The 23,473-nt window shown below is 41.9% G+C and overlaps 1 protein-coding gene across 3 annotated transcripts in view; it reads left to right on the top strand.

Moving 5' to 3' along the window:
• Positions 1 to 23,473, top strand: part of LOC141261631 (3'-5' RNA helicase YTHDC2-like) — a 190,200-nt gene that overhangs the window by 147,555 nt on the left and 19,172 nt on the right. For 2 of the 3 annotated variants that reach the window (XM_073676229.1, XM_073676230.1), the window contains 8 exons: positions 1,738 to 2,010; positions 2,578 to 2,704; positions 2,781 to 2,986; positions 3,210 to 3,405; positions 10,217 to 10,326; positions 13,350 to 13,642; positions 14,122 to 14,302; positions 15,680 to 15,883. In XM_073676229.1, the coding sequence (XP_073532330.1) occupies positions 1,738 to 2,010; positions 2,578 to 2,704; positions 2,781 to 2,986; positions 3,210 to 3,405; positions 10,217 to 10,326; positions 13,350 to 13,642; positions 14,122 to 14,302; positions 15,680 to 15,883 (1,590 nt within the window). The remainder of the gene's footprint in view (positions 1 to 1,737; positions 2,011 to 2,577; positions 2,705 to 2,780; positions 2,987 to 3,209; positions 3,406 to 10,216; positions 10,327 to 13,349; positions 13,643 to 14,121; positions 14,303 to 15,679; positions 15,884 to 23,473) is intronic. The other variant, XM_073676231.1, reaches the window with a different exon arrangement.

The following is a 23,473-nucleotide window of genomic DNA, read 5'->3' as shown; positions in this document are numbered from 1 at the left end:
GTGTCTCCTATGTGATGTATTACCAGCAGTCTCAGTGTATCCTATGTGAAAATAATATACAAAATATGTAAAAATTCTTGAAAAAATATTACTATAAGTAAAATGATAAAAAGGCATATTCGGTATCACCAAATTAATCAATGTAGTAAATGTTATAAAGAAGTTAAATTGAAATTTCAAAATTGACATTTTCAGTCTACTGCCCCAGCACAAAACAATGCAATAAAAAAGTATCACAATGTCATATGTACCTCAAAATTATGCCTATAGACTTATCAAGTATAGCTATGCCTGCAAAAACTAGCCCTCATATAGTAAATGGAAAAATAATGAAGTTAAGGGTCTCAGAAAATGGTTACACATTCCAATTTTTTTTTTTTTTACAAAATGTAGATTTTTTTTTTAAAATCTATAATATCTAAAAACGTTACATGTTTGATATCTTCGTAATTATACTAACCTGAACAATCATTTTGCAAGGTAATTTTTTAATGCCTTGAATGTAAAATCATTGGCAGAATTTATTATTTTTTAACCATCTCGCTCTATATGGAATTTTTGTCCTGTTTTGTTTATCTCAGTACATTTTATGCTAAAGTGAATGGTGTATTTCATAACTTCAACTCTTTCCTCAACCCCCCACCCCAAAACAAGCCTTGATACAGCTAAGCAGATGCAAAAAAATGTTATGACTGTTAAAAAAAAAAAAAAACAAAGGCTATAAAAATGAAAGCTCAAAAATAATTGAAAAAAGCCTCGGACAGGCTGAAACGTCTTGTGAGTTGTGGAATAAACGAATTAATCATCAACACGTGAGTGCTGGGATTTGCTTTTCCTAGAAACACTGTTTTCCACGTGCACCACCCCAGCTGTACGGAGTGCCGACTAGATTCTTTTGATACAAAAATAATGTATGACTTAGATGAAAAGGGGTTAGTTTTTGGCTTCTGTCCATTTGTAGTTTTAATATCAATGTAATATATTAATCACATAATTGCAAGTACCACATTTAGTGGCTGTTAAAATTGATAAATATATGTATTTATTTTTCTGGAAGTAATATAGTAGTTGTTTTTTCTTCCTTGATCATCTTTTAGGTAAAAGGAGTCTATAGACTACGTTCCCTTTGGAGCAATGCCTGAATTGAATCCACAGCCCTGCATGCACTGACACTACAGGAGCCCAGCGCACACAGTGTCCGTGCAGGCGTGCTGTGATTCCTGTTGCCTGTCTGCAGTGGCCGCTCGCTCACACAGGTTGACACAGATTCTGGGGCGTCTGATGCTGGCAGGAGAGATGGATGAGAATGGATTTGCACACACTGACACTGTGTGTGCTCTTGACTCATGCAGTGTCAGTGTGCAGAGCTGAGGATTCAATTCATGCAGTGCTCCAAAGTGAGCGCTGTTTTATCAACATGTTCGGAGGATTGTAATTCAGGGGGTGGAACAGTGCACTGAGCCCTTAGCCGCACCAGCGGTGCATCGAGGATCCCTTATGTACAGATGTAATAAAACAGTTCTTAATTAAAATGGAGTTGGTGACGTCTGAACAACAGATATGATGTTTACAGGGGTTTAGTCACTTGTTTGAATGTGTAAGTGGTTTAATTTGAGTTTTTGGTGTCAGACCGACTCCCTTTAGAATATGTGTGAATGTTAGAAGTTGCTTTTCTATCTGTTTTTCTTTGTATATCTGGTTTTAGATTTAATTGTTTGGATTGGTTTTTGTTTGCAGACAGTTGATGCCATGGACGCCTGGGAGGATCTGACTGAACTTGGTTATCACCTCGCTGACTTACCAGTGGAACCTCATCTTGGAAAAATGGTGCTATGTGCTGTGGTGTTAAAGTGCTTGGACCCAATCCTTACTATTGCTTGCACTTTAGCATATCGAGATCCATTTGTCTTACCAACTCAGGCTTCCCAAAAACGTGCTGCTATGCTATGCAGAAAGCGGTTTACCGCAGCGACTTTTAGTGATCATATGGCCTTGCTTAGGGCTTTCCAGGTACAGAACTGCCTCAATTTTATGTCATTTATTTCTTTATCGTTACCTTGTTTTATTTAAATGGAATTTATCACCAGATTTTTGCTAACCCATCTGAGAGCAGCATAATGTAGGGGCAGAGACCCTGTTTACGGTGATGTATCACTTACTTTGCTGGTGGCTGCAGTTTTGATGAAAAACTGTTTTCTCTGCTGCAGATCTAGCAGTTCTCTGAAAGCTGAGCCCTGTATAACCCCGCCCACAACTCTGATTGGCAGCTTTCTGTGTACACTGTACATAGTCAGAAAGCTGGCAATCAATGGTGCGGGCGGGGTTATACAGAGATCATGAATATGGAGGACTACCTGGCAGGAGGTTTACTGGCACTGTAGTTATAATCTCCTGCTGATAAAACAGTGATTGTATCAAAATTACAGCGCAGTAAGTGACACATCGCTGGAATCGGGGTCTCTGTCTCTACTCACTCTGCTGGTAAGTGATTCCATTAAAGTTCTAAAGTAAGTTACTAACCTTTTTAGATGTCCTTGTAACATACTAAAAGTTAATACACTCAATAATGTTTTACAGGCCTGGCAGACGGCTCAGAGGGATGGATGGGAGAGAGCTTTTTGTGAGAAGAATTTTCTTTCTCAGGCTACAATGGAAACTATCATTGGCATGAGAACTCAACTTCTTGCGCAGCTCAGGGCTTCAGGTAGCCATAGCACTAAGTGTAACATTAAGAATAATGTCCCTGCAGTTGCTCTGAGTATGTGGCTTGTCTCCTGCAGGGTTTGTTAGGGCTCATGGAGCTGGTGACATAAGAGAAGTGAATACAAACTCTGAGAATTGGGCTGTGGTGAAAGCTGCCCTTGTTGCTGGCATGTATCCAAACCTGATTCATGTAGACCGGGAGAATATGCTGCTTACCAGCCATAAGGAGAAGCGCGTGTGCTTCCATCCTACCTCAGTCCTCAGCCAGCCACAGTACAAGAAGGTAAAGTTGTTTCTTCACACAGATCACCCATATCATGTGATTGGCTTTTAGATTTGCTCTGAATGTTATTCACATTTTCCATTACATGGATTGTCCAGACTTAGAACGTTATGACTTGTGCGCTAGTTCAGCGATTATATCTATTATATACAGTATACAGTATATACGCAATCCATTTTCCGCTCCTGTTATTTCATACATCGATGATTATTTTATCCAACAGATCCCACCCGAAAATTGTCAGGCTGCTGCTATCCAAGTGTTGCCCACAGACTGGCTGATCTATGATGAGATGACCCGAGCTCACAGGATTTCTAATATCAGATGCTGCTCAGTGGTTTCACCTGCCACCATAGCAATCTTCTCAGGACCTGCCAGGCTGCCGAGTAATGCTCTGCAAGAGCCATCGTCATGTCGAGGTGAGGAAATGTCAAGTAGGAATTAATAAGGGACGTAATGCATGTAAATATATGAAACTATTACATTTTATTATGGACGGAAGCAGCTGAGAATAAGCACCAGATATCACATCTTGTCCCTTTATTTGCCTCTTTGCCATGTTGCCTGTAGAAGTCAAAGCATACAAGTTAGTTATCATTAAAAATTAATTTCTTCCCTTTCAGTTCTCTTGATAACTTTACCGTTTTCTATGATCATATAATGTGGGACATGTAGAAAAAATAGCCTATAAGCCTTTACTAATCAAAACAGAAAAGAGTATGGAGTATTCCTATATCGTAACCTGATGGCATGCTGCCTGGATATGCCGTAGCTTAAAGCTCCACTCCAGCTTTTTTTTGTTGTTGTTCATTTTACTGCTGAAGTTATATCACTAATGTAAGTTCCCTATCCCTAGTATTCCACTCACCAGCTGCCATCTTCATCTGTTATTGGCGCCGTATCTGTCGCCTTCTGTAGGTTGTGACCTGCTAGATCGCTCCAGTATTTGCTGGATGAGCTAGAAGTCAATGTAAGCCAGAAAAAGGTTCTCATAGACTTGCACTGAGAGCTTGTGACTGTTACCTCTGACTTCCAGTCAGTCAGAAGTTGCCGTCACAAGATGGCAGATCGGGACTGGAGTGGCATTGGGAATATCTGAAGACAGCAGCTGGTAAGTGTAATACTAGGTGAACTTGTATTCGTGTCACCAGCTCGGAAATAAAACAAAAATGCTGGAGTGGTGCATTAAAGGCTCCCATGATTTTATTTATTTGCTAAACCTGTGTAAATGTGTGTATTCAAATACTTACCGATCGTTGTCTTCTCCAGGTTCCAGTTCACTCACGCGACTGTGATTCTGACACTGCATAGACTTACATTGTAAAAGCTACTCCCAGCTCACACATAGACTCCTAGCTGGTCGATATTGCCGTCATGTGAGCAAGAGGACCAGAATGATGGTGGAAACGGGAGATGGCTATCAATAAATATCGGATTGCACTTACAGTACACAACACCCATGTTTACACAGGTTTAACAAATAAAAAAATGTAAGGGAGTGTTTCTTTAATATCGGAAAAGACCTTTGAGACATCCACTGATCATAAAAATAAAGGGACCACAGCGTTGGTTCAGCTCTGGATTCCCTTAAGTCTTTCCGTGCAATGCAGCACCTCCACTAAGCATAGAAACTGCAGCACAATTTTATTCAACTGAAAGGGGCTGTCTGCAGTTCCCTGCGCAACTGGGTGAATGAGAGCGCTGCTACGCTGGTAATACATTTCTGCATACCCTTCATTCTTCTAACCCATCTCTTCAACCTATTGCTATCTTCTGGTCCTTTCTCTTCTGATTTGAAACCCGCCACAATCACACCTTTCCTAAAGAAACCATATTTAGACTCGATCTCTACGTCCAGCTATTGTCCCATATCACTGCTCCCGTTAGCCTCCAAACTCTTTGAATAGCATGTCCATGCTGAACTTTCCTCCCACCTCGAATCTAGCTTACCCTTCGATGACCTACAATCTGGCTTTCATCCCCACCAATGCACTAAAACTGCAAGCAACTTACTGCCAAAGCTAGTAGACAATTCTCTATACTCCTTCTAGACCCGTACTCTGCCTTCGACACAGTTGACCACTTCCTCCTACTACAAATCCTTTCCTCCCTTGTCATCAAGGACCTTTGCCCTCTCTTGGATCCCCTTGTACCTTTCTGACCACACATGTAGTGTCTCCTATTCAAATACTACCTCCTCTGGGACCCCTACTTTTGCAATCTATATCTTTGGCCTAGGACAGCTCATAAAGCCCCATGGCTTTCATTGCCACCTATACGCTAATGACACTCAGATTTACCTCTCTGGCCGAGATGTCAACTCTCTGCTATCCAAAATCCCAGAGTGTCTATTAGCCATACCCTTCTCCTTCTCCTCTTGCTTTCTAAAACTCAACGTGGACAAAACGGAACACATCATCTTTCCTCCATCTCGTCTCACCCCCTTACCCAATCTATCTCTCTATCTGTCACAATTAATGACACCATCCACAGTACCTGAAGTCCGCTGCTTCGGAGTTACCCTTGGCTCTACCCTGTCCTTCAAACCACACATCCAAACTCTTGCCACCTCCTGCCGCCTCCAACTCAAACAAATATTTCCAGAATCTGTCCTTTCCTCGTCCCTCGTCTACTTAACTGCGGACACTGACTTACAAAGTCGTCCATAATCTGTCTACTCCGTATCTCTCCAAACTGATCTTCTGATATCTTCCAACACTCAACCTCCGGTCATCCCAAGACCGCTTTTTTTCCTCCATGCTCATATGTTCCTCGCTCAATCACCTCCAAGACTTCTCCTGAGTGCCCCCCATGCTCTGGAATTCTGTCCCACAACACATCCGACTATCCGCCACAATTGAAACCTTCAGATGGAACTTGAAAACCCATCTCTTCAATAAAGCTTTTAGTCAGCATTGACCCTGCTGTCTCCTCACCACCACCAGAGCTGCCGCAATCCCCTACCCTGCTGTCTCCTCCACCATTATGCTGTAGACTGTAAGCCTGCAAGGGGCCTCTCCTTTCTGTACCAGTCTGTAATTGTTAGTTTGTTCACCATGTTTTACATTTGAATTTTGTATGTAATCCCTTCTCATGTACAGCACCATGGAATCAATGGTGTTCTAAACATAAATGATAATAATGAGTTTGGCTTATTTTAATCCATAGGACTTCTTTAGTTTTCCAGCAGAAAGTTTGACTCTTCATCATACCATCCACAGCTATTGCACATGCAATTTGTAGCGTAAGCCTTTCTAAGCTACTTATACATTTGTGCTCAGACTTTCTCCACTGGATATACAGTACAGACAAAAAGTTTGGACACACCTTCTCATTTAAAGATTTTTCTGTATTTTCATGACTATAAAAATTGTACATTCACACTAAAGGCATCAAAGCTATGAATTAACACATATGGAATTATATACATAACAAAAAAGTGTGAAACAACTGAAAATATGTCTTATATTCCAGGTTCTTCAAAGTAGCCACCTTTTGCTTTGATGACTGCTTTGCACACTCTTGGCATTCTCTTGATGAGCTTCAAGAGGTAGTCACCGGAAATGGTCTTCCAACAATCTTGAAGGAGTTCCCAGAGATGCTTAGCACTTGTTGGCCCTTTTGCCTTCACTCTGCGGTCCAGCTCACCCCAAACCATCTCGATTGGGTTCAGGTCTGGTGACTGTGGAGGCCAGGTTATCTGGCGTAGCACCCCATCACTCTCTCTCTTGGTCAAATAGCCCTTACACAGCCTGGAGGTGTGTTTGGGGTCATTGTCCTGTTGAAAAAGAAATGATGGTCCAACTAAACGCAAACCGGATGGAATAGCGTGCCGCTGCAAGATGCTGTGGTAGCCATGCTGGTTCAGTATGCCTTCAATTTTGAATAAATCCCCAACAGTGTCACCAGCAAAGCACCCCCACACCATCACACCTCCTCCTCCATGCTTCACGGTGGGAACCAGGCATGTAGAGTCCATCCTTTCACCTTTTCTGCGTCGCACAAAGACACGGTGGTTGGAACCAAAGATCTCAAATTTGGACTCATCAGACCAAAGCACAGATTTCCACTGGTCTAATGTCCATTCCTTGTGTTCTTTAGCCCAAACAAGTCTCTTCTGCTTGTTGCCTGTCCTTAGCAGTGGTTTCCTAGCAGCTATTTTACCATGAAGGCCTGCTGCACAAAGTCTCCTCTTAACAGTTGTTGAAGAGATGTGTCTGCTGCTAGAACTCTGTGTGGCATTGACCTGGTCTCTAATCTGAGCTGCTGTTAACCTGCGATTTCAGAGGCTGGTGACTCGGATAAACTTATCCTCAGAAGCAGAGGTGACTCTTGGTCTTCCTTTCCTGGGGCGGTCCTCATGTGAGCCAGTTTCTTTGTAGCACTTGATGGTTTTTGCAACTGCACTTAGGGACACTATCAAAGTTTTCCCAATTTTTCGCACTGACTGACCTTCATTTCTTAAAATAATGATGGCCACTCGTTTTTCATTACTTAGCTGCTTTTTTCCCCTCACCCATGACAGCACACCTGGAGAGAGGGATCCGCCCCACCAAGGACAGGAAACCATCTGAAATAAAAGGGCGGTACCTCTCCCTCGCTTCATTTGGTTTACTGTCCTTGACGGGGAACCTGTCTGGAAGAAAGAAGACTTACCTGGGGCTGTTCCGGTGTGGAAGAGCGGGCACTGGCCTGTGCACCGGGTTCCAGTCTCCAGAAGCGCCGTCCGTAGCTCCCCTGGGGTCCTGCGTCCGAGCGGGCGCACATGGTGAGGCATGCTCCGTCCTCCCGTAGACCGCTGCGCCGCCCTCCCCCTGCCGCTTCTGCCGGCCGCGCAGGGACTTCCGGGTATGACGCACCTGACGTCACGGCGCGGGGCACGCTGGGAGAGGCGTGCCAGATGACGTTAGAAGGCGGCGCCCGATCCAAGATGGCTGCGCCCTGTGAAGCGTTCCAGGCCGTTTTTTTTCGTTGGTGCGACTTAGGTCTAGCCACGGGGACTCTTAAAGTTCAGGTGTCGGCATTAGGGGCGCTCTATAATTGTAACTTGGCGGGGAACAGGTGGGTCTCGAGGTTTATCAAGTCCTGTGCCAGAGCCAGACCGGTTCGGTCTGTAAGAGTTCCTTCCTGGGACCTGAATTTGGTCTTGAATGCACTTACCAGTGACCCTTTCGAACCCCTACAGGATGTCTCTCCAAAGATCCTCACCCTTAAAACCGTCCTCTTAGTGGCCTTAACGTCGGCTCGTAGGGTGGGTGACCTGCAGGCCGTTTCGGTTAATCCTCCCTACACACAAATTTATGATGATAGGGCCACCTTGCGTCCAGATCCAGCATACCTTCCCAAAGTGGTATCTAGATTTCACTGTAACCAGGAGATTGTGCTTCCCTCGTTTTGCAGCAATCCTAAAAACCCAGGGGAAGTTAGATTCCATAACCTAGATGTTAGAAGATCACTACTACAGTACATTAACATGACTAGTGTATGGAGGAAGGACCATTCCTTGTTCCTGGCCTTTCAAGGGAATATGAAAGGTCACGGGGTGTCCAAGGGTACCATTTCTAGGTGGCTTAGGGAGGCCATTTGTCTAGCATATACGTCCACAGGAGTTCCGGCCCCGGACAATGTCAGGGCTCATTCCACCAGAGACGTCGCAACCTCCTGGGCGGAAAGGGCAGATGTCTCAATCGATCAGATATGTAGAGCTGCTACTTGGTCTACACCATCCACCTTCTTTAAACACTATCGGTTGGATCTGTCCTCCTCTGACCCCTTACCTTTGGGAGAAGGGTACTTTAGGCGGTGGTCCCTCCCTAGGGTGTTCATAATTCTCTAAAATTCTCTCCTGGTGTGATGTCATGGGTGAGGGGAAAACACCAAGGTTACTTACTGGTAGCCGGTTTTTACTGAGCCCATGACAGCACCCGTAGTTTTCCCTCCCTATTTTTTCTGTTTCTCACACCCTGGTGTGCAGTGTTTTGGGTGTTATATATATATATATATATATATATATATATATATATATATATATATATATATATATATATATATATATATATATATTGTAGGTGTTGGTTATATGCCTAACCTCTTTGGGAGGGTCCTCTCAATGCTCTGTAAACAACTGAAGCGAGGGAGAGGTACCGCCCTTTTATTTCAGACGGTTTCCTGTCCTTGGTGGGGCGGATCCCTCTCTCCAGGTGTGCTGTCATGGTCTCAGGAAAAACCGGCTACCGGTAAGTAACCTTGGTGTTTTCTTGCCATAATACAAATTCTAACAGTCTATTCAGTAGGACTATCAGCTGTGTATCCACCAGACATCTGCACAACACAACTGATGGTCCCAACCCCATTTATAAGGCAAGAAATCCCACTTATTAAACCTGACAGGGCACACCTGTGATGTGAAAACCATTTCTGGTGACTACCTCTTGAAGCTCATCAAGAGAATGCCAAGAGTGTGCAAAGTAGTCATCAAAGCAAAAGGTGGCTACTTTGAAGAACCTAGAATATAAGACATATTTTCACTTGTTTCACACTTTTTTGTTAAGTATATAATTCCACATGTGTTAATTCATAGTTTTGATGCCTTCAGTGTGAATGTACAATTTTCCTAGTCATGAAAATACAGAAAAATCTTTAAATGAGAAGGTTTGTCCAAACTTTTGGTCTGTACTGTATTTTTCTTTGCATTTTTAATAATCTCTTGATGCCACCCCTGAGTTCTAAATTAATGACAATTATCATATACTGTCAAGTCATATTTCCCTGCCAACACATTTTCTGGCTGTCTTTTTTGACATCTGGTATTAAGTGCTGATTGGTGAATGTTGCTTTTTATATAGACTTTTTCCTGCTTGTGACAACTGTTAGGATTTGGTGTGGAGAGGTTTATTTTCTTAGACAGAATGTAGGCAATTGGTACAAAACGCATAAAAACTAACTTTTATTAAATCCTTTTTAAAAAAATGTTAATCCTCAAGTGCAAAAAATAGTGCTTAAAGTAAAACCTCACACACGTGATGAGACAATATCTCTGTGTTCAGAGACAAGAAAAGAGGAAGGTGCCCATTTGATTCCTTTTTACCAAATATAGGGCAACAAATAATCCTGTATGCACTTTGCTCATTAATTATGGCATAGTGTTTTTATCTCTCCTTTTGTTCCTTTGGGTATTAAATACTGACAAAGGACTTACCTAAGGTATATTTTCTTGTATCTTTATTTCAGCAGCGCTGGATGGTAATGAGAGCAGTGACAGTGAGACGGAAGACAGAAGCACGGCTGAGTTAGCTACATTAAAGCTGGACGACTGGTTACATTTTAAGCTTGATCAGGAGGTAATAACAGTAAAAGTAGCACATTTACTGACGTCTTCTGGGTAGATAAGTTAGCACTTTCTAGAAGTAGTTGAAAAACCCAAGGGGCAGTGGTTTTAGGCTTATTTCTGAATCTCAACAGTCTGAAATGGGATGTTCTCCAGAACCAATAGAACAGTAGGTTAAAACTTCGCCTTTAATCATACAGAATAAAAAAATAGACAGCATGTGCACATATTTAAAAAAAAGAAAAACATTAAGCTTATTCGTTTTGGGTAGAAAAACCCTTAATCAAAGCTGACAGCCTCATGTGGGGTATGTCCTTAAATTGTAAATGTTATGGATGGGGTAAACAAGGAAAATGGAGTCACCAATACAAACGTGTTCTGTAAAGGTGTATTTAAATAGTCACAAAATAATGAATTGTAGGTGCAAAAATTAGTAAAAAATAAAAATACACAACATCTGCTGTGTAATTGAGACCATTGGGTGAACGGGTATTTAATTTACGAATCCAGAAAGCCTCTCGTGCCTTTAATTTATCCAGTCAATCTCCTCCTCTATTTGGTTTGTGTACTCTTTCAATCCCAAAAACCCTCTATAATGCGAGATCACCTGAAATGTTGCGCTTTTTAATTTGTGTATTAATGTCGTCAGGTATCTTGGGAATGGATCCATCAACATATTCTGCTATACGATTTTTCAGTTTGCAGGTTGTACATCCCACATATTGGAGTTTGCACGGGGTGCATTCTATAATGTAAGCTACATACACATGCGATAGGGATGAATAATAGATAATGTTGGAATAAAAAGCTTTGTTACAAATAACTGGGGGCAAAGTGTACACCTACTCTTTAAAGCAACCTTGTGTGCTCAACCAATTCTTTTTGTTATTAGTAGATTTGTCGATAATAGAGAAATATTTGGGTGAGATGCTGTTGCTTATAGTACGCAATCTGCTTGCTACCAAATTAACTCCATTTTTAATTATGCGAGAGATCGATTCATTTTCATAAAGGATAGGAAGATATTTCCTAATGATACTGGAAATTTTATAAAAATCTTCATTGTATGGGGTAGAAAAAGTTGATTTCATTATTTTTTTTACGATTATTATAAACGTATTGTTCTCTATTTTTTTAATTAATCATTGTTTTGGCTTGATTAAGGGGAGAGAGTATCCCCTCCTCCTTAAGCGTTTTGTAATGGCATCACTTTCATTACTGTAATGTTACTCATCAGAACATGCACTATGTGCCCTTACAAATCTACCGATAAGTAAATTCCTGGTAAAAAAAAAAAAAAACAGCAAAAAAGGCAAGAGGGTTTGCCTGCCAGATCTCAGAACGAATGCACTCAGGATGCAGCAAACACGTATAATAAAGATGGCGGCAACCCGGGTGCAAAATACTGATGAGACAATCACTCACAACCTACCATTTCATGGAGGGGGTGACTGCTTAGTATTAAAAATGAACACAGAAAGGCTTGTATAGGAATGGAATAAAAAAGTGCAAAAATACATATATACTATGTGTGTGTGTATATATATATATATATATATATATATATATATATATATATATATATGTGTATGTATGTGTGTGTATATATATTTGTATGTGTATATTTGTATTTTTGCACTTTTTTATTCCAGGGTGCAGCCAGGCCCATTAGTGCTGGCATTGTAAACTAAGGTGTCTGTTCTCATGGGGTGCACTTAGATAGTACCGGGCAGCCCGCCTAATCTGATAGTATGGGCGTAACTAATAGGCTGTAAGCCGGATGCTGTGCACAACCCAAGTGTGAACGGCACCCTATACAAGTCTTTCTGTGTGCATTTTTAATACTAAGCAGTCGCCCCCTCCATAAAATGGTAGGTTGTGAGTGATTGTCTCATCAGTATTTTGCACATGTGTTGCCGCCATCTTTATTATATGGGTTTGCTGCATCCTGAGTGCATTAGTTCTGAGATCTGGCAGGTAAACCCTCTTGCCTTTTTTGTTGCTTTTATTTCTTGAATCTTGGGGGAATTTTTAATTGTTCTTTTTGTGGTTTTGCTTTGAGTAAATTCCTATTAACATGATTGAGAGGACATCTGTTAAAATGTAGTGTGGTGTTGCCCTATAATTGTTTTCTGTATAACTTGGTGATTATACTGTGGTTCCTGGAATCAGCAATCAGACATTAAGACAAAGAATGATATAGATATTTTTTTAGAATGTGTACTGAAGATTAGATGATCATTATTAGTATGGAGATATTAAATTCTGAAACTGAACAAACAACCATTCCAAATAAACAACATGTCATCTATATACGTCCCATACCATTGGATGTGATGGTGGAAAGGATTATGTGGGATATATAGATAATTCTCCTCCCAACATGCCATGTACAAATTCGTAAGTTTTTTATATTTTTAGTACATTTTTGATATGTTTTTTTTTTATTAGATAACTTTTTTAAACAGTTTAGAAAAAGTCATATTACAAACAGTTGGACCCCACACAAATCCTTCCCCACAAACCCCTTTCCATCCCTATCCCAGTCCAATGTCCATAAACTGCTATGAGCAAGGCAAGAGTGCCAATCCGTTGGCTTAATACCGTTAGACCGTTGCATTCACAAGTATGTAATTTTGTCCATTAATAAAATAATTAATATGGAAAAAGGCAGGATACAACCTACATAAGCTCTTATATTAGTAACTTTTTGGTGTCTTTAATAAAGCTGGTGTACTTGTCACCAGGGGTTGTTGAAAATTGTCTAACCAACTACTAAGACGTTCAGTTAAAGATATTACCCCAGAAATTATTGGTCTAAAATGTTGGGAGAATTGATCTTTATGCGTTTTTGGAAATCGCATAATTAGCCAAATTGAAAAACTTGTTTAGGAATGACAGTACATTTTGGACCTTTCTTTATTTTTTTTTTTTTACCTTGGCGAAACATTAAAGTGAATTTGTCTTTACCTATGAAGTGTGAGCGCTAAGTGTCACATGGTTGTTATTGGTTGACTGCTCTGCTTTATTTTCTAGTCTGCTAATTTGTTAGTACATCTGAGGAAAAAGTGGTACAGTTTATTTCTAAGAAGGATGAAGTCGCCCTCAAAACCTGGGACTCTAGTGGATGAGGCCATCATCCAGGCAGTGATAACTGTATTAACTAATGAAGAGCAGTCAGCGGGTCTACAGCAGCCTTCGGGAATTGGACAAAGACCAAGGCCAATGTCTTCTGAAGAGCTTGCAGCATCGTCTTCTTGGAGGACCAATCATAGTCATAGGGGTTCAGCAGAAACAGACTTCTCCGATGACTTGTGTAGTTTTGACAGGTACTTTGTTCTTATTCCCACAACTCTGGTCAGTTTTCTTCCTATACTTTAGTTTTTCATAGTGGTTTGACCAGGGCTGTGGAGTCGGAGTCTGAGCCAATTTTGGTGGAGTCGGTATAAAATGGACCAACTCCGACTCCTAAAATATATAATAAATTGGGTACAGTAGTCCAATGCAGTTTGTGGAGAATAATTTTTTTCATAAGAATTTGGGAAAGTTATGAAATGTCCTATAAATGTCTGTCCTATTCCTGATCTAAAGGTCTAGACTTTTAGCTTAGATGAATCTGTTCTACAGTAAATTTATCACTTAAACATGAGCCATGTATGAGGGAGTAGGAGTCATGGAGTCGGTGTCATGGAAATTGAGGAGTCGGAGGTTTGGCTTACCGACTCCACAGCCCTGGGTTTGACCCATCGTAAATATAAGCATGTTTGTAAATGATTACTTCCTTACAACATTTCCCTTTTTATAACAGCAGCAGAACTATAAAGTCTCCACCCATGACTTTTTCTCAACTACCTAAACTTAAAGAGAGGGTTTTACAGCATCCAAAACGACTTGAAGAGAAAATGCAACAGATGTCGTCTGCAAAATTTCCTGAAGGCAGTAGCCACTCCAGCCCTTGTGCAAGCTCCTGTCCACCTGCTTCTATCAAGGTAGTGTCTAAGTAACTGAAATCAGACCCACAGATTGAGCATCAACTTCTACACTGGGAATGTAATGCAAAGTTGTACAAACTGTGAAAAAAAAACATTTACTAATAAATATATGATGCTTTAGGTCTCCCTTCTGAGAACTACACCTATCTTTAGAATAGGGTTCCCCAATCCTGAGCACCCAACTGATGCCACAGCCGCTGTGAACATGCCATAAATGTCCATGAAGAGACAACCTTTTTAATTTTTTTTTTTAACTACATCCATGTTCCACTGTATTGTCTTACCTGACTTTATAGACAAATCTCTATTCATATTTAAGTGGGTATTCGTTCTTTTAAAAGTAATGATGGGATAAGCTATCGATAGTGACGAGGTGGGTCTGATTCTTGACAATGATCTGAAAGGGTTGTGGTGCTTAATTGAGTACTGCAGCCTTTTTAATGTCTGCATCTATTTCAGGCCAGTTCATACTTGCAAATTTTGTACTTTAGGAAGCGGAAGTACAAGGCTTTGCAGCTTTGTCCATTCACTTAAATAGGGCATTGCTGCAATACCTTGCTGTATGGCTACAAAAAGTCCAAACCAAACTGTAACTGGTGTAAACATTGAAGGAGCTGCCGCTCTCGTAAAAAGGTCATGTCACATTCAAACAGTTAGTCTTGTGTGTATGGGGGGTGAAATTCAGATCTCCACCAATCTTATATTGATGTATTCTAAGAGGTTTTCATTAACATCTGCATTCACCTTCAAACAAATCCTGACAAACCCTTTTGACCTAGAATTGGGAATTTTAAGGAGATAAAATAACACTGCAGACATCCTGACAAAAAGCGTAAAAACTGCTAGTATGAACAGTAAGAACCGTATTGTTAGCAAATGCGATTATTAAACCTTAGCACTTGCTCTTAAAGGGGTTATCTAGGCCTTGTATTATTTTTGTGTATGGGGCTAAGAACTAACAGGCAGATGATTGCTAACTACCTGCCTGTTCTGCACGGGGACAGTCTCTGCCGGATTCATTTCACCTCTCGTCAGCAGAGCAGCTCTTCATCTTCTGATTTGCTCTGTTGACGGGGCGTCACTACAGACGTCATTCTGGCAATCAGCACGACATTGACAGAGACGCCCCCTAAACAGAGCAGAGTGGAAGACAAAACCATGCTCTGTTGACGTGACGTCAGTGGAAGAAGAGGAATCTCCTGCAGGATCGGCCCATGAATACTCTGAGTCGACAGAGATCGGCACTGGGAAAACAGGCAGATAGTTATCAGCATCACAAAAAAAACAGTAGACAAAGTTTGGAAACCCTTTTTTAGCTACTCCATGCTGGTGAGAGGAAAATAACAAAGTACAAATTTTGTTTATGCCTCGCAGAGCTCCAAATCTCCATCACCAAGACCAATTTTACCTGTCAGGTATTTTATAATGAAGAGTAGCAACCGGAGAAACCTTGACATTTCCCAGCAAAAAGGAATCTGGTCCACGACTCCTAACAATGAGTGTAAGCTGAATAGAGCATTCTGGGAGAGCAGCACCGTTTATCTGGTATTTTCTGTTCAAGGATCTGGCCATTTTCAGGTAACAAATACAATATTGCTTAAAATAGAATTATTTAGTGCCAAATGTATGCGGAAAAAGGTGTTTATGCTTATTTTATGTTTAGGTTCTATAAGTGGTGTAAAGCAGCGGTGTTCACACCGTGCAGTAATTGAGGCAGTGACCCAAGCAAGTCCAACATAAACAGCTTTATTCAGCAACTCACGGGTAACAGAACAGTCCTCCAGTTCGCAGCCGGTTTAACATCAGTCCAAAAACTACGGTTGCTGGGGGCAACGGCTGCGCCGGACTGCTCAGAGCTGGACAGGTGCAGAGGGATCCCAGGCGTGGGTTCAGCCACACTCAGTCCTGCTGAGCTTTCCTACTATGCTCCTAGCTGGGTCCAACATAGAACAACACTAACCCTTAGTGCAGGGTTTTTAAAGGGAACCTGTGGCAAGAGCCACTGGAAAACCCGGGTTGGAGGGAGGAGGCCGCCGACTGCCTCCTGTGACCTCCTCCAAGAAATGAAGGCCCTACCGGGTTTTTACTAATCTGGCTTAGCCAGATAGCCTGACTAGGTCAATGCTCACCTTCATTCCTGCATTGCAGCCGCAGGTGTGTCTGACTGCGATGCACTCCAATGGTTTTAATAGGTCTCTGTACACATTCTGGGGGATATATAACGTCCCTCGTATACGATCCCGGTCACTGCCTCACAGTGGTAAAAGTAAGATGAGTGACCCCCAGATTTTTTACAGTAGTTTAACGTGAATGATGCACTACACAGCAATGCATTGTGTATTTACATAACTTATCAAGCGTCTCAAAAATTGGCTTAGAAGGTGGTGCAGGATTCTTGGTGAGACTGTACGGACCACAGGTTCTACCTTAAAGGTCCTTTTACACTGCACAATTATCTTAAACAAGCGTTCACAGTTAAAAGCTTGTCCATCAGGTGTAATGACCTTTTGTGCTGCACAAAAGATCATCGTTCTCGGCAGCACATTGTCCTTTGTTCAGTGCACATAGGCTGTCATTGTTCTCAGCAGCTCAAGACCCGTTTACAATGTATTAAAGACTATTCAGTGCACATCTAAAGCTGGGTCAGCCTGTGTAACGTCTACTAAACTACCAATGATCGGCAAAGAAGAAGCAGAACAGCAGTCATTTAGGGCCCCAGTTCGGCCCGTGTAAACGGTCCATTTAGTGTGCTGTCTAATTGGCACTGTAGTACCCGTGGCAGGAGAAAAGATGGCTGATTGAGATTTTATGATGGTGATATAGGATATCAAATGGCACGAAAATAAGGAGGAGTGTTACAGAAAAATTGGTTGTATATGGTTCTTTTAAAAAAAATAATTTGAGAATGCAAATGTTATTTTTTAGTTTAGCTTTTGTGAATCATTAATAAACATGGTTTAACCCCTTCCTTGCCAAAGATGTATAGTATATGTCCTGGCTTCTAATTGCCATATCTCAGCCTTTATCACAGCTACAACAGTGATCTGGGGCTAATTTTTTAGAGATTACTAGCTTTAAAATGAGCCCTGGATCACTGCAAATACTGAAATCTAGGCTGAGATACAGCCTATTAAATTGTCATCCTCTAATTTAAGCCAGCGTGAAGTAGGAGAAGGTGGCTGCAGGGTAGCGGACCGGCTGCAGTGAGAGGAGAGAGATTATGCAGGATCTCCTCCTGTCCCTGTGTAAGAATAGGTGTGAATCATACCAACAAAGTAAAAAAAAAAAGTCCTTTTTTTAAGCCCTCTATTACTGGGGGGGGGGGGGGGGGGGCGGGCGACATATACACATATTTGGCGTCGCCATGTCTGTAATGACCTGAACTGTAGGAATAGCTTGTCAATTAGCATTGGCGAGCTAGTCATTGTACATTGTAAAAAGAAAGCAAGAATTACACATTGTCAGTCACTTGTAAAAAAAAAAAAAAAATTTGAAAAACTAAAAATCACAATCCCAAAAATTATACCAATGAAAACAACAGTCCATCCTACAAAAATAAGCCCTCATACACCCCTATAGCGAAAAAAAAAATAAAAAAAAGTTATGGCTCTTAGAATATGACGACACAATATTTCATTTTATTGGATTTTATTAAGAGAAAATGATAAGGTATAAATAAACTCAACTTATTTGGTATCATGGTGTCCGTAACGACCCAAACTATAAAATGAACATGCTGTTTGTACTGTCCAGTAAAAAACATAAGAAAAAAACATATTAAATTGCAGAATTGTATGTTTCTGATCATTTTATTTGAAAGATTGAATGAAAAGCTATCAAACTGTTTTCTTAAAAAGCAGTATACGACCATTTATAATATATTTCCATACTCCATTTCCATTTCTCCTAATACCCGTTTGAAAATGAGACATTTGGGGCTAAAATGAACTACATTTTAATGGAAAAAATAGAATTTTTCATTTATTCATTCCACATTATATTAATCATGTGAAACATTTAAAAAGTTAACAAGCTTACTAAACACTATTTTGAATGCTATAATGAATACATTTTTAAAAATGATGTAATTTGTGATGGGGTTTTAATATACACTGCTCAAAAAAATAAAGGGAACACTCAAATAACACATCCTTGATCTGAATGAATGAAATATTCTCATTGAATACTTTGTTCTGTACAAAGTTGAATGTGCTGACAACAAAATCACACAAAAATCATCAATGGAAATCAAATTTATTAACCAATGGAGGCCTGGATTTGGAGTCACCCCCAAAATGAAAGTGAAAAAACACACTACAGGCTGATCCAACTTTGATGTAATGTCCTTAAAACAAGTCAAAATGAGGCTCAAAATTGTGTGTGGCCTCCACGTGCCTGTATGACCTCCCTACAACGCCTGGGCATTCTCCTGATGAGGTTGCGGGTGGTCTCCTGTGGGATCTCCTCCCAGACCTAGACTAAAGCATCCACCAACTCCTGGACAGTCTGTGGTGCAACGTGATGTTGGTGGATGGAGCGAGACATGATGTCCCAGATGTGCTCAATCGGATTCAGGTCTGGGGAACGGGCGGGCCAGTCTATAGTTTCAATGCCTTCATCTTGCAGTAACTGCTTACACACTCCAGCCTCATGAGGTCTGGCATTGTCCTGCATTAGGAGGAACCCAGGGCCAACCGCACCAGCATATGGTCTCACAAGGGGTCTGGGGATCTCATCCCGGTACCTAATGGCAGTCAGGCTACCTCTAGCGAGCACATGGAGAGCTGTGCGGCCCTCCAAAGAAATGCCATCTCACACCATTACTGACCCACTGCCAAACCAGTCATGCTGAAGGATGTTGCAGGCAGCAGACAGCTTTCCACGGCGTCTCCAGACTCTGTCACATGTGCTCAGTGTGAACCTGCTTTCATCTGTGAAGAGCACAGGGTGCGAGTGGCGACTTTGCCAATCCTGGTTTTCTGTGCATTGCTTTGCAGGGCCGCACAGCCCTCCATATGCTCGCCAGAGGCAGCCTGGTTGCCATTAGGTACCGAGATAAGATCCTCAGACCCCTTGTGACACCATATGCTGGTGCGGTTGGCCCTGGGTTCCTCATAATGCAGGACAATGCCAGACCTCATGTGGCTGGAGTGTGCCGTCCGTTCCCCAGACCTGAATCCGATTGAGCACATCTGGGACATCATTTCTCGCTCCAACCACAGACTGTCCAGGAGTTGGCAGATGCTTTAGTCCAGGTCTTGGAGATCCCACGGGAGACCATCCGCAACCTCATCAAGAGCATGCCAAGCATTGTAGGGAGGTCATACAGGCACGTGGAGGCCACACACAATTTTGAGCCTCATTTTGACTTGTTTTAAGGACATTACATCAAAGTTGGATCAGCCTGTAGTGTGTTTTTCCACTTTAATTTTGGGGGTGACTCCAAATCCAGGCCTCCATTTGTTAATGAATTTGATTTCCATTTATGATTTTTGTGTGATTTTGTTGTCAGCACATTCAACTTTGTACAGAACAAAGTATTCAATGAGAATATTTCATTCATTCAGATCTAGGATGTGTTATTTGAGTGTTCCCTTTATTTTTTTGAGCAGTGTATAAGCCCCTCAAAGGCACTCGAGAACTGAGTTGGCTCCTAAAAAATAGGTTTCTGAAAGTTCCTTGAAAATTGGAAAAATTGCTGCTATCCTTATAGCCATGTAATGTCCCCCCAAAAAAGACGTATATAAAGTTGATGCCAGTGTGAAGTAGACATATGGGAAATGTCAGTTATTGACTATCTGTTTTAAGGTCAGACATATTAAAAGCTGTGCAAATACTTTTTAAATGTTTTGAAAATGTTCATTTTTTTTGGTTTAATAAATTCAAACCTTGGGATTACGTCAAGGCCAAATTTGAAACTTCCAGTATAAAACCAGATTTATGGTCTTTTAATTTCTCATGATTTTATAAAAATATATAAAATGTAGTCACAGTTTTGACCACTAATTAAAATTTTTATGCAATTTAAAAAAAAAAAAAAAAAACGCTTTGATGCAAAATTGCATGATCGTGCCTTCATGTGTCAAGTGCAGAGTGACATTTTGACATTAAAGAATTTGTACAGTACTTTAGATTACCCCCCCCCCAATATATCCCCCAGGGGCCCCTAAGACTTTTTGTAATTACCTTACTTTGCTGATAGCGCCGCTCAAGCATTATCGGTGGCCGCTCACAGACATCACGTGACCCCACGCTGACGTCACAACAAGTGAGGCGTGACTCAGCGCTGGGGTACCCGCGGTGGCTACTGGGTTGTGGGCGGGGTTACCCCCCGCGTCACACCCAGCATCCACCTCGCGCTTTCCCAATGAATGGGGAGAGGCAGAGCGCGCGGTGGATGCCGGGTGTGACGTGGGGGGGGAAGGGGGGGGAGGACACCGCGTACAGCCTGGCATCCACCTGGAACGTGGAAGACAAAGATCCCCGGCTGCTGCCAGCACTTGTCGTGACATCAGCGGATGTCAGAGCCGGCTGCAGATGGGGGTTACGTGATGCCTGTGAGTGGCCAATGATAGCGCCGCTCTCAGACATTATCTGCAACGTGAGGTAATTACAAAAATCCTTAGGGGCCCCGGGGGAATACATCGGGGGAGCGGGGGGGGGGGTGATATAAAGTACTGGATAACCCCTTTAAGCCAGTTGTCTACCATTATAAAATATATGGGTTCGAGACTGACCTATAAGTCGCCAGTCTTGATATACTGCTCCCCATTATTCTCTGTAAAAAGGAAGCCTGTCGCAGTTTCATGAGTTTATAGTTAGGGCTGTATGAAACTAATGACAGGTTCCTTTTAAACAAAACTGATATGTAGTTATTAGGAAAAATAATTAAAATGCTAATATTTATTCAGTCCTGATAAGAGACCTCTAAAGGGAGAAATGTATTGGGCTTTTCTAAATCAAGACGTAGGATATTTGAAAACCACACTCCTTGGTACTATCTAGCAAACTGTAACACTTTACAGAAGGTTAAGTTTACATAGCGGCCATTATTCACTGGTGAGACGGGTGGAAGATGCAGGAGAACGCCTTATTTTGAATTCAGCGGACTCAATACTGAGGCTAACGGGGCTCTATTAAACTGATATCAAGGTAAATAAACAAAAAAGCAGCCTCGCAGTGTCCTATTTATATGACTCAATCCATCTTACAATGTTGTTGGTCTCCAACCAATAGCCGTGACTTATGACTTCACATAAGAAAATAATTTTGGTGAGTCCCAAAAATAATTAAAATCCTCAATTTATTGCAAAATAATTTAAAAGCCCTTATTCACTGAGTATCTCAGTGACTCACCAAAATTATTTTCTTAAACTGATATCAAGTATTTTTGTGCTGCTTTTAGTAATAGTACAACAAACAATCCCTCACTATTTTCAAGTCCACACTCATTGCAGCAAAACAAACCTACTTCTCATATCCTCCCTATCTCACAACCCTAAACAGCTATTCAGCACGTTCAATTCTCTCCTCCGTCCCCCAGCGCCTCCTCCCTCTCCTCTCAGCTCAGCCGAAGTTATCTCATCCTTCTTCTCTGCCATATTTCTAAAACTTAACATGGATAAAACAGAATTCATCATCTTTCCACCTTCTCATTCATCCCCCCATCTGACCTATCCATCAACGTCAATGGCTGCCCACTCTCCCCAGTCCCGCAAGTTCGCTGCCTCAGGGTAACCCTGGACTTTGACCTCTCCTTCAAACCACATATCAAAGCCCTTTCCACTTCCTGCCGACTCCCAACTCAAAAACATCTCCCGCATTCGCCCATTCCTCAGCATAGACTCTGCAAAAACACTAGTGCACGCCTTCATCATCTCCCGCCTCGACTACTGCAACCTCCTGCTTAGTGGTCTCCCTTCCAACACTCTCGCCCCCCTCCAATCTATCCTAAACTCTGCTGCCTGACTAATCCACCTGCCCCCCCCGCTATTCCCCGGCCTCTCCCCTCTGTCAATCCCTTCATTGGCTCCCCATTGCCCAGAGAATCCAGTTCAAAACCCTATCCCTGGCATACAAAGCCATCCACAACCTGTCTCCTCCATACATCTGTGACCTAGTCTCCCGGTAATTACCTGCACGCGACTTTCAATCCTCACAAGATCTCCTGCTCTACTCCCCTCTTATCTCCTCTTCCCACAATCGCATATAAGATTTCTCCCGTGTATCCCCCTTACTCTGGGACTCTCTACCCTAACACATCAGACTCTCGCCCACCGTGGAAATCTGTGAAAGGAACCTGAAGACCCACCTCTTCCGGCAAGCCTACAACCTGCAGTAACCACTGCTCCACGACACCGCTGCATGACCAGCTCTTCCCTCACCTACTGTATTCTCACCCATTCCTCATAGATTGTGAGCCCTCGTGGGCAGGGTCCTCTCTCCTCCTGTACCAGTCGCTGACTCATTTTGTTAAGATTATTGTAAGTGTTTTTGCTATGTAGACCCCCTTTTTTCACATGTAAAGCGCCATGGAATAATGGCGCTATAATAATAAATAATAACAACAACAGACTGTCTCCATAATATGCTGCTTTTAGAGGGAATTTATCAGTAAGAACAACTACTCACAAAACTGCTTATATGGGCATCACCTTTATATCTTCTGTCAGTTGCCGTGTTCTTAAGTAATGAGGGTTTTCATTCATATGCAAAAATAGTGCTGTGGGCGTGACATAGCACTTAAGGAGCCACTGCCTCCCAAGGTTGTTTTCCCACCCAGTATCAGCCTTTTTAGCTTGATTGATTTCCAAGACCTGCATGCGTATGTATGCAGTTGAGGGAGGGTGATAATCTTACTGAGAGGCTCCCTTAAAGGGAATTGGTCACCAGCAAAAACGCTATTAACCTGCAGATATGGGGATAATCTGCACGTTAATAGCATTACAAACCTGCCCTGTGCTTGCACTTAGCCGAACGCTGCTGGGAGAAAATTAACTTTATTCCCTTCCCCCAGCAGCATTCGGGCTCCAGTTCCGGGTGCGGATTCAGTCACTGCTGTTAAGAATACAGAGTAGCGCTGAAACTGACACTCCCTCCGTATTGGGATTGGCTGTCAGTCAGTGACAGGGGCGCGATTACAGACTGAAAGCCTAATGCTGCCGGGGA

This window comes from Phyllobates terribilis, unplaced genomic scaffold (genome assembly GCF_046119375.1).
Source record: "Phyllobates terribilis strain yellow unplaced genomic scaffold, ASM4611937v1 Scaffold_1__5_contigs__length_1240528914, whole genome shotgun sequence".
Taxonomy (NCBI): Eukaryota; Metazoa; Chordata; class Amphibia; order Anura; family Dendrobatidae; genus Phyllobates; species Phyllobates terribilis.
Note: the sequence above shows the minus strand (reverse complement) of the source record. Positions and strands in the feature narration are given on the sequence as shown.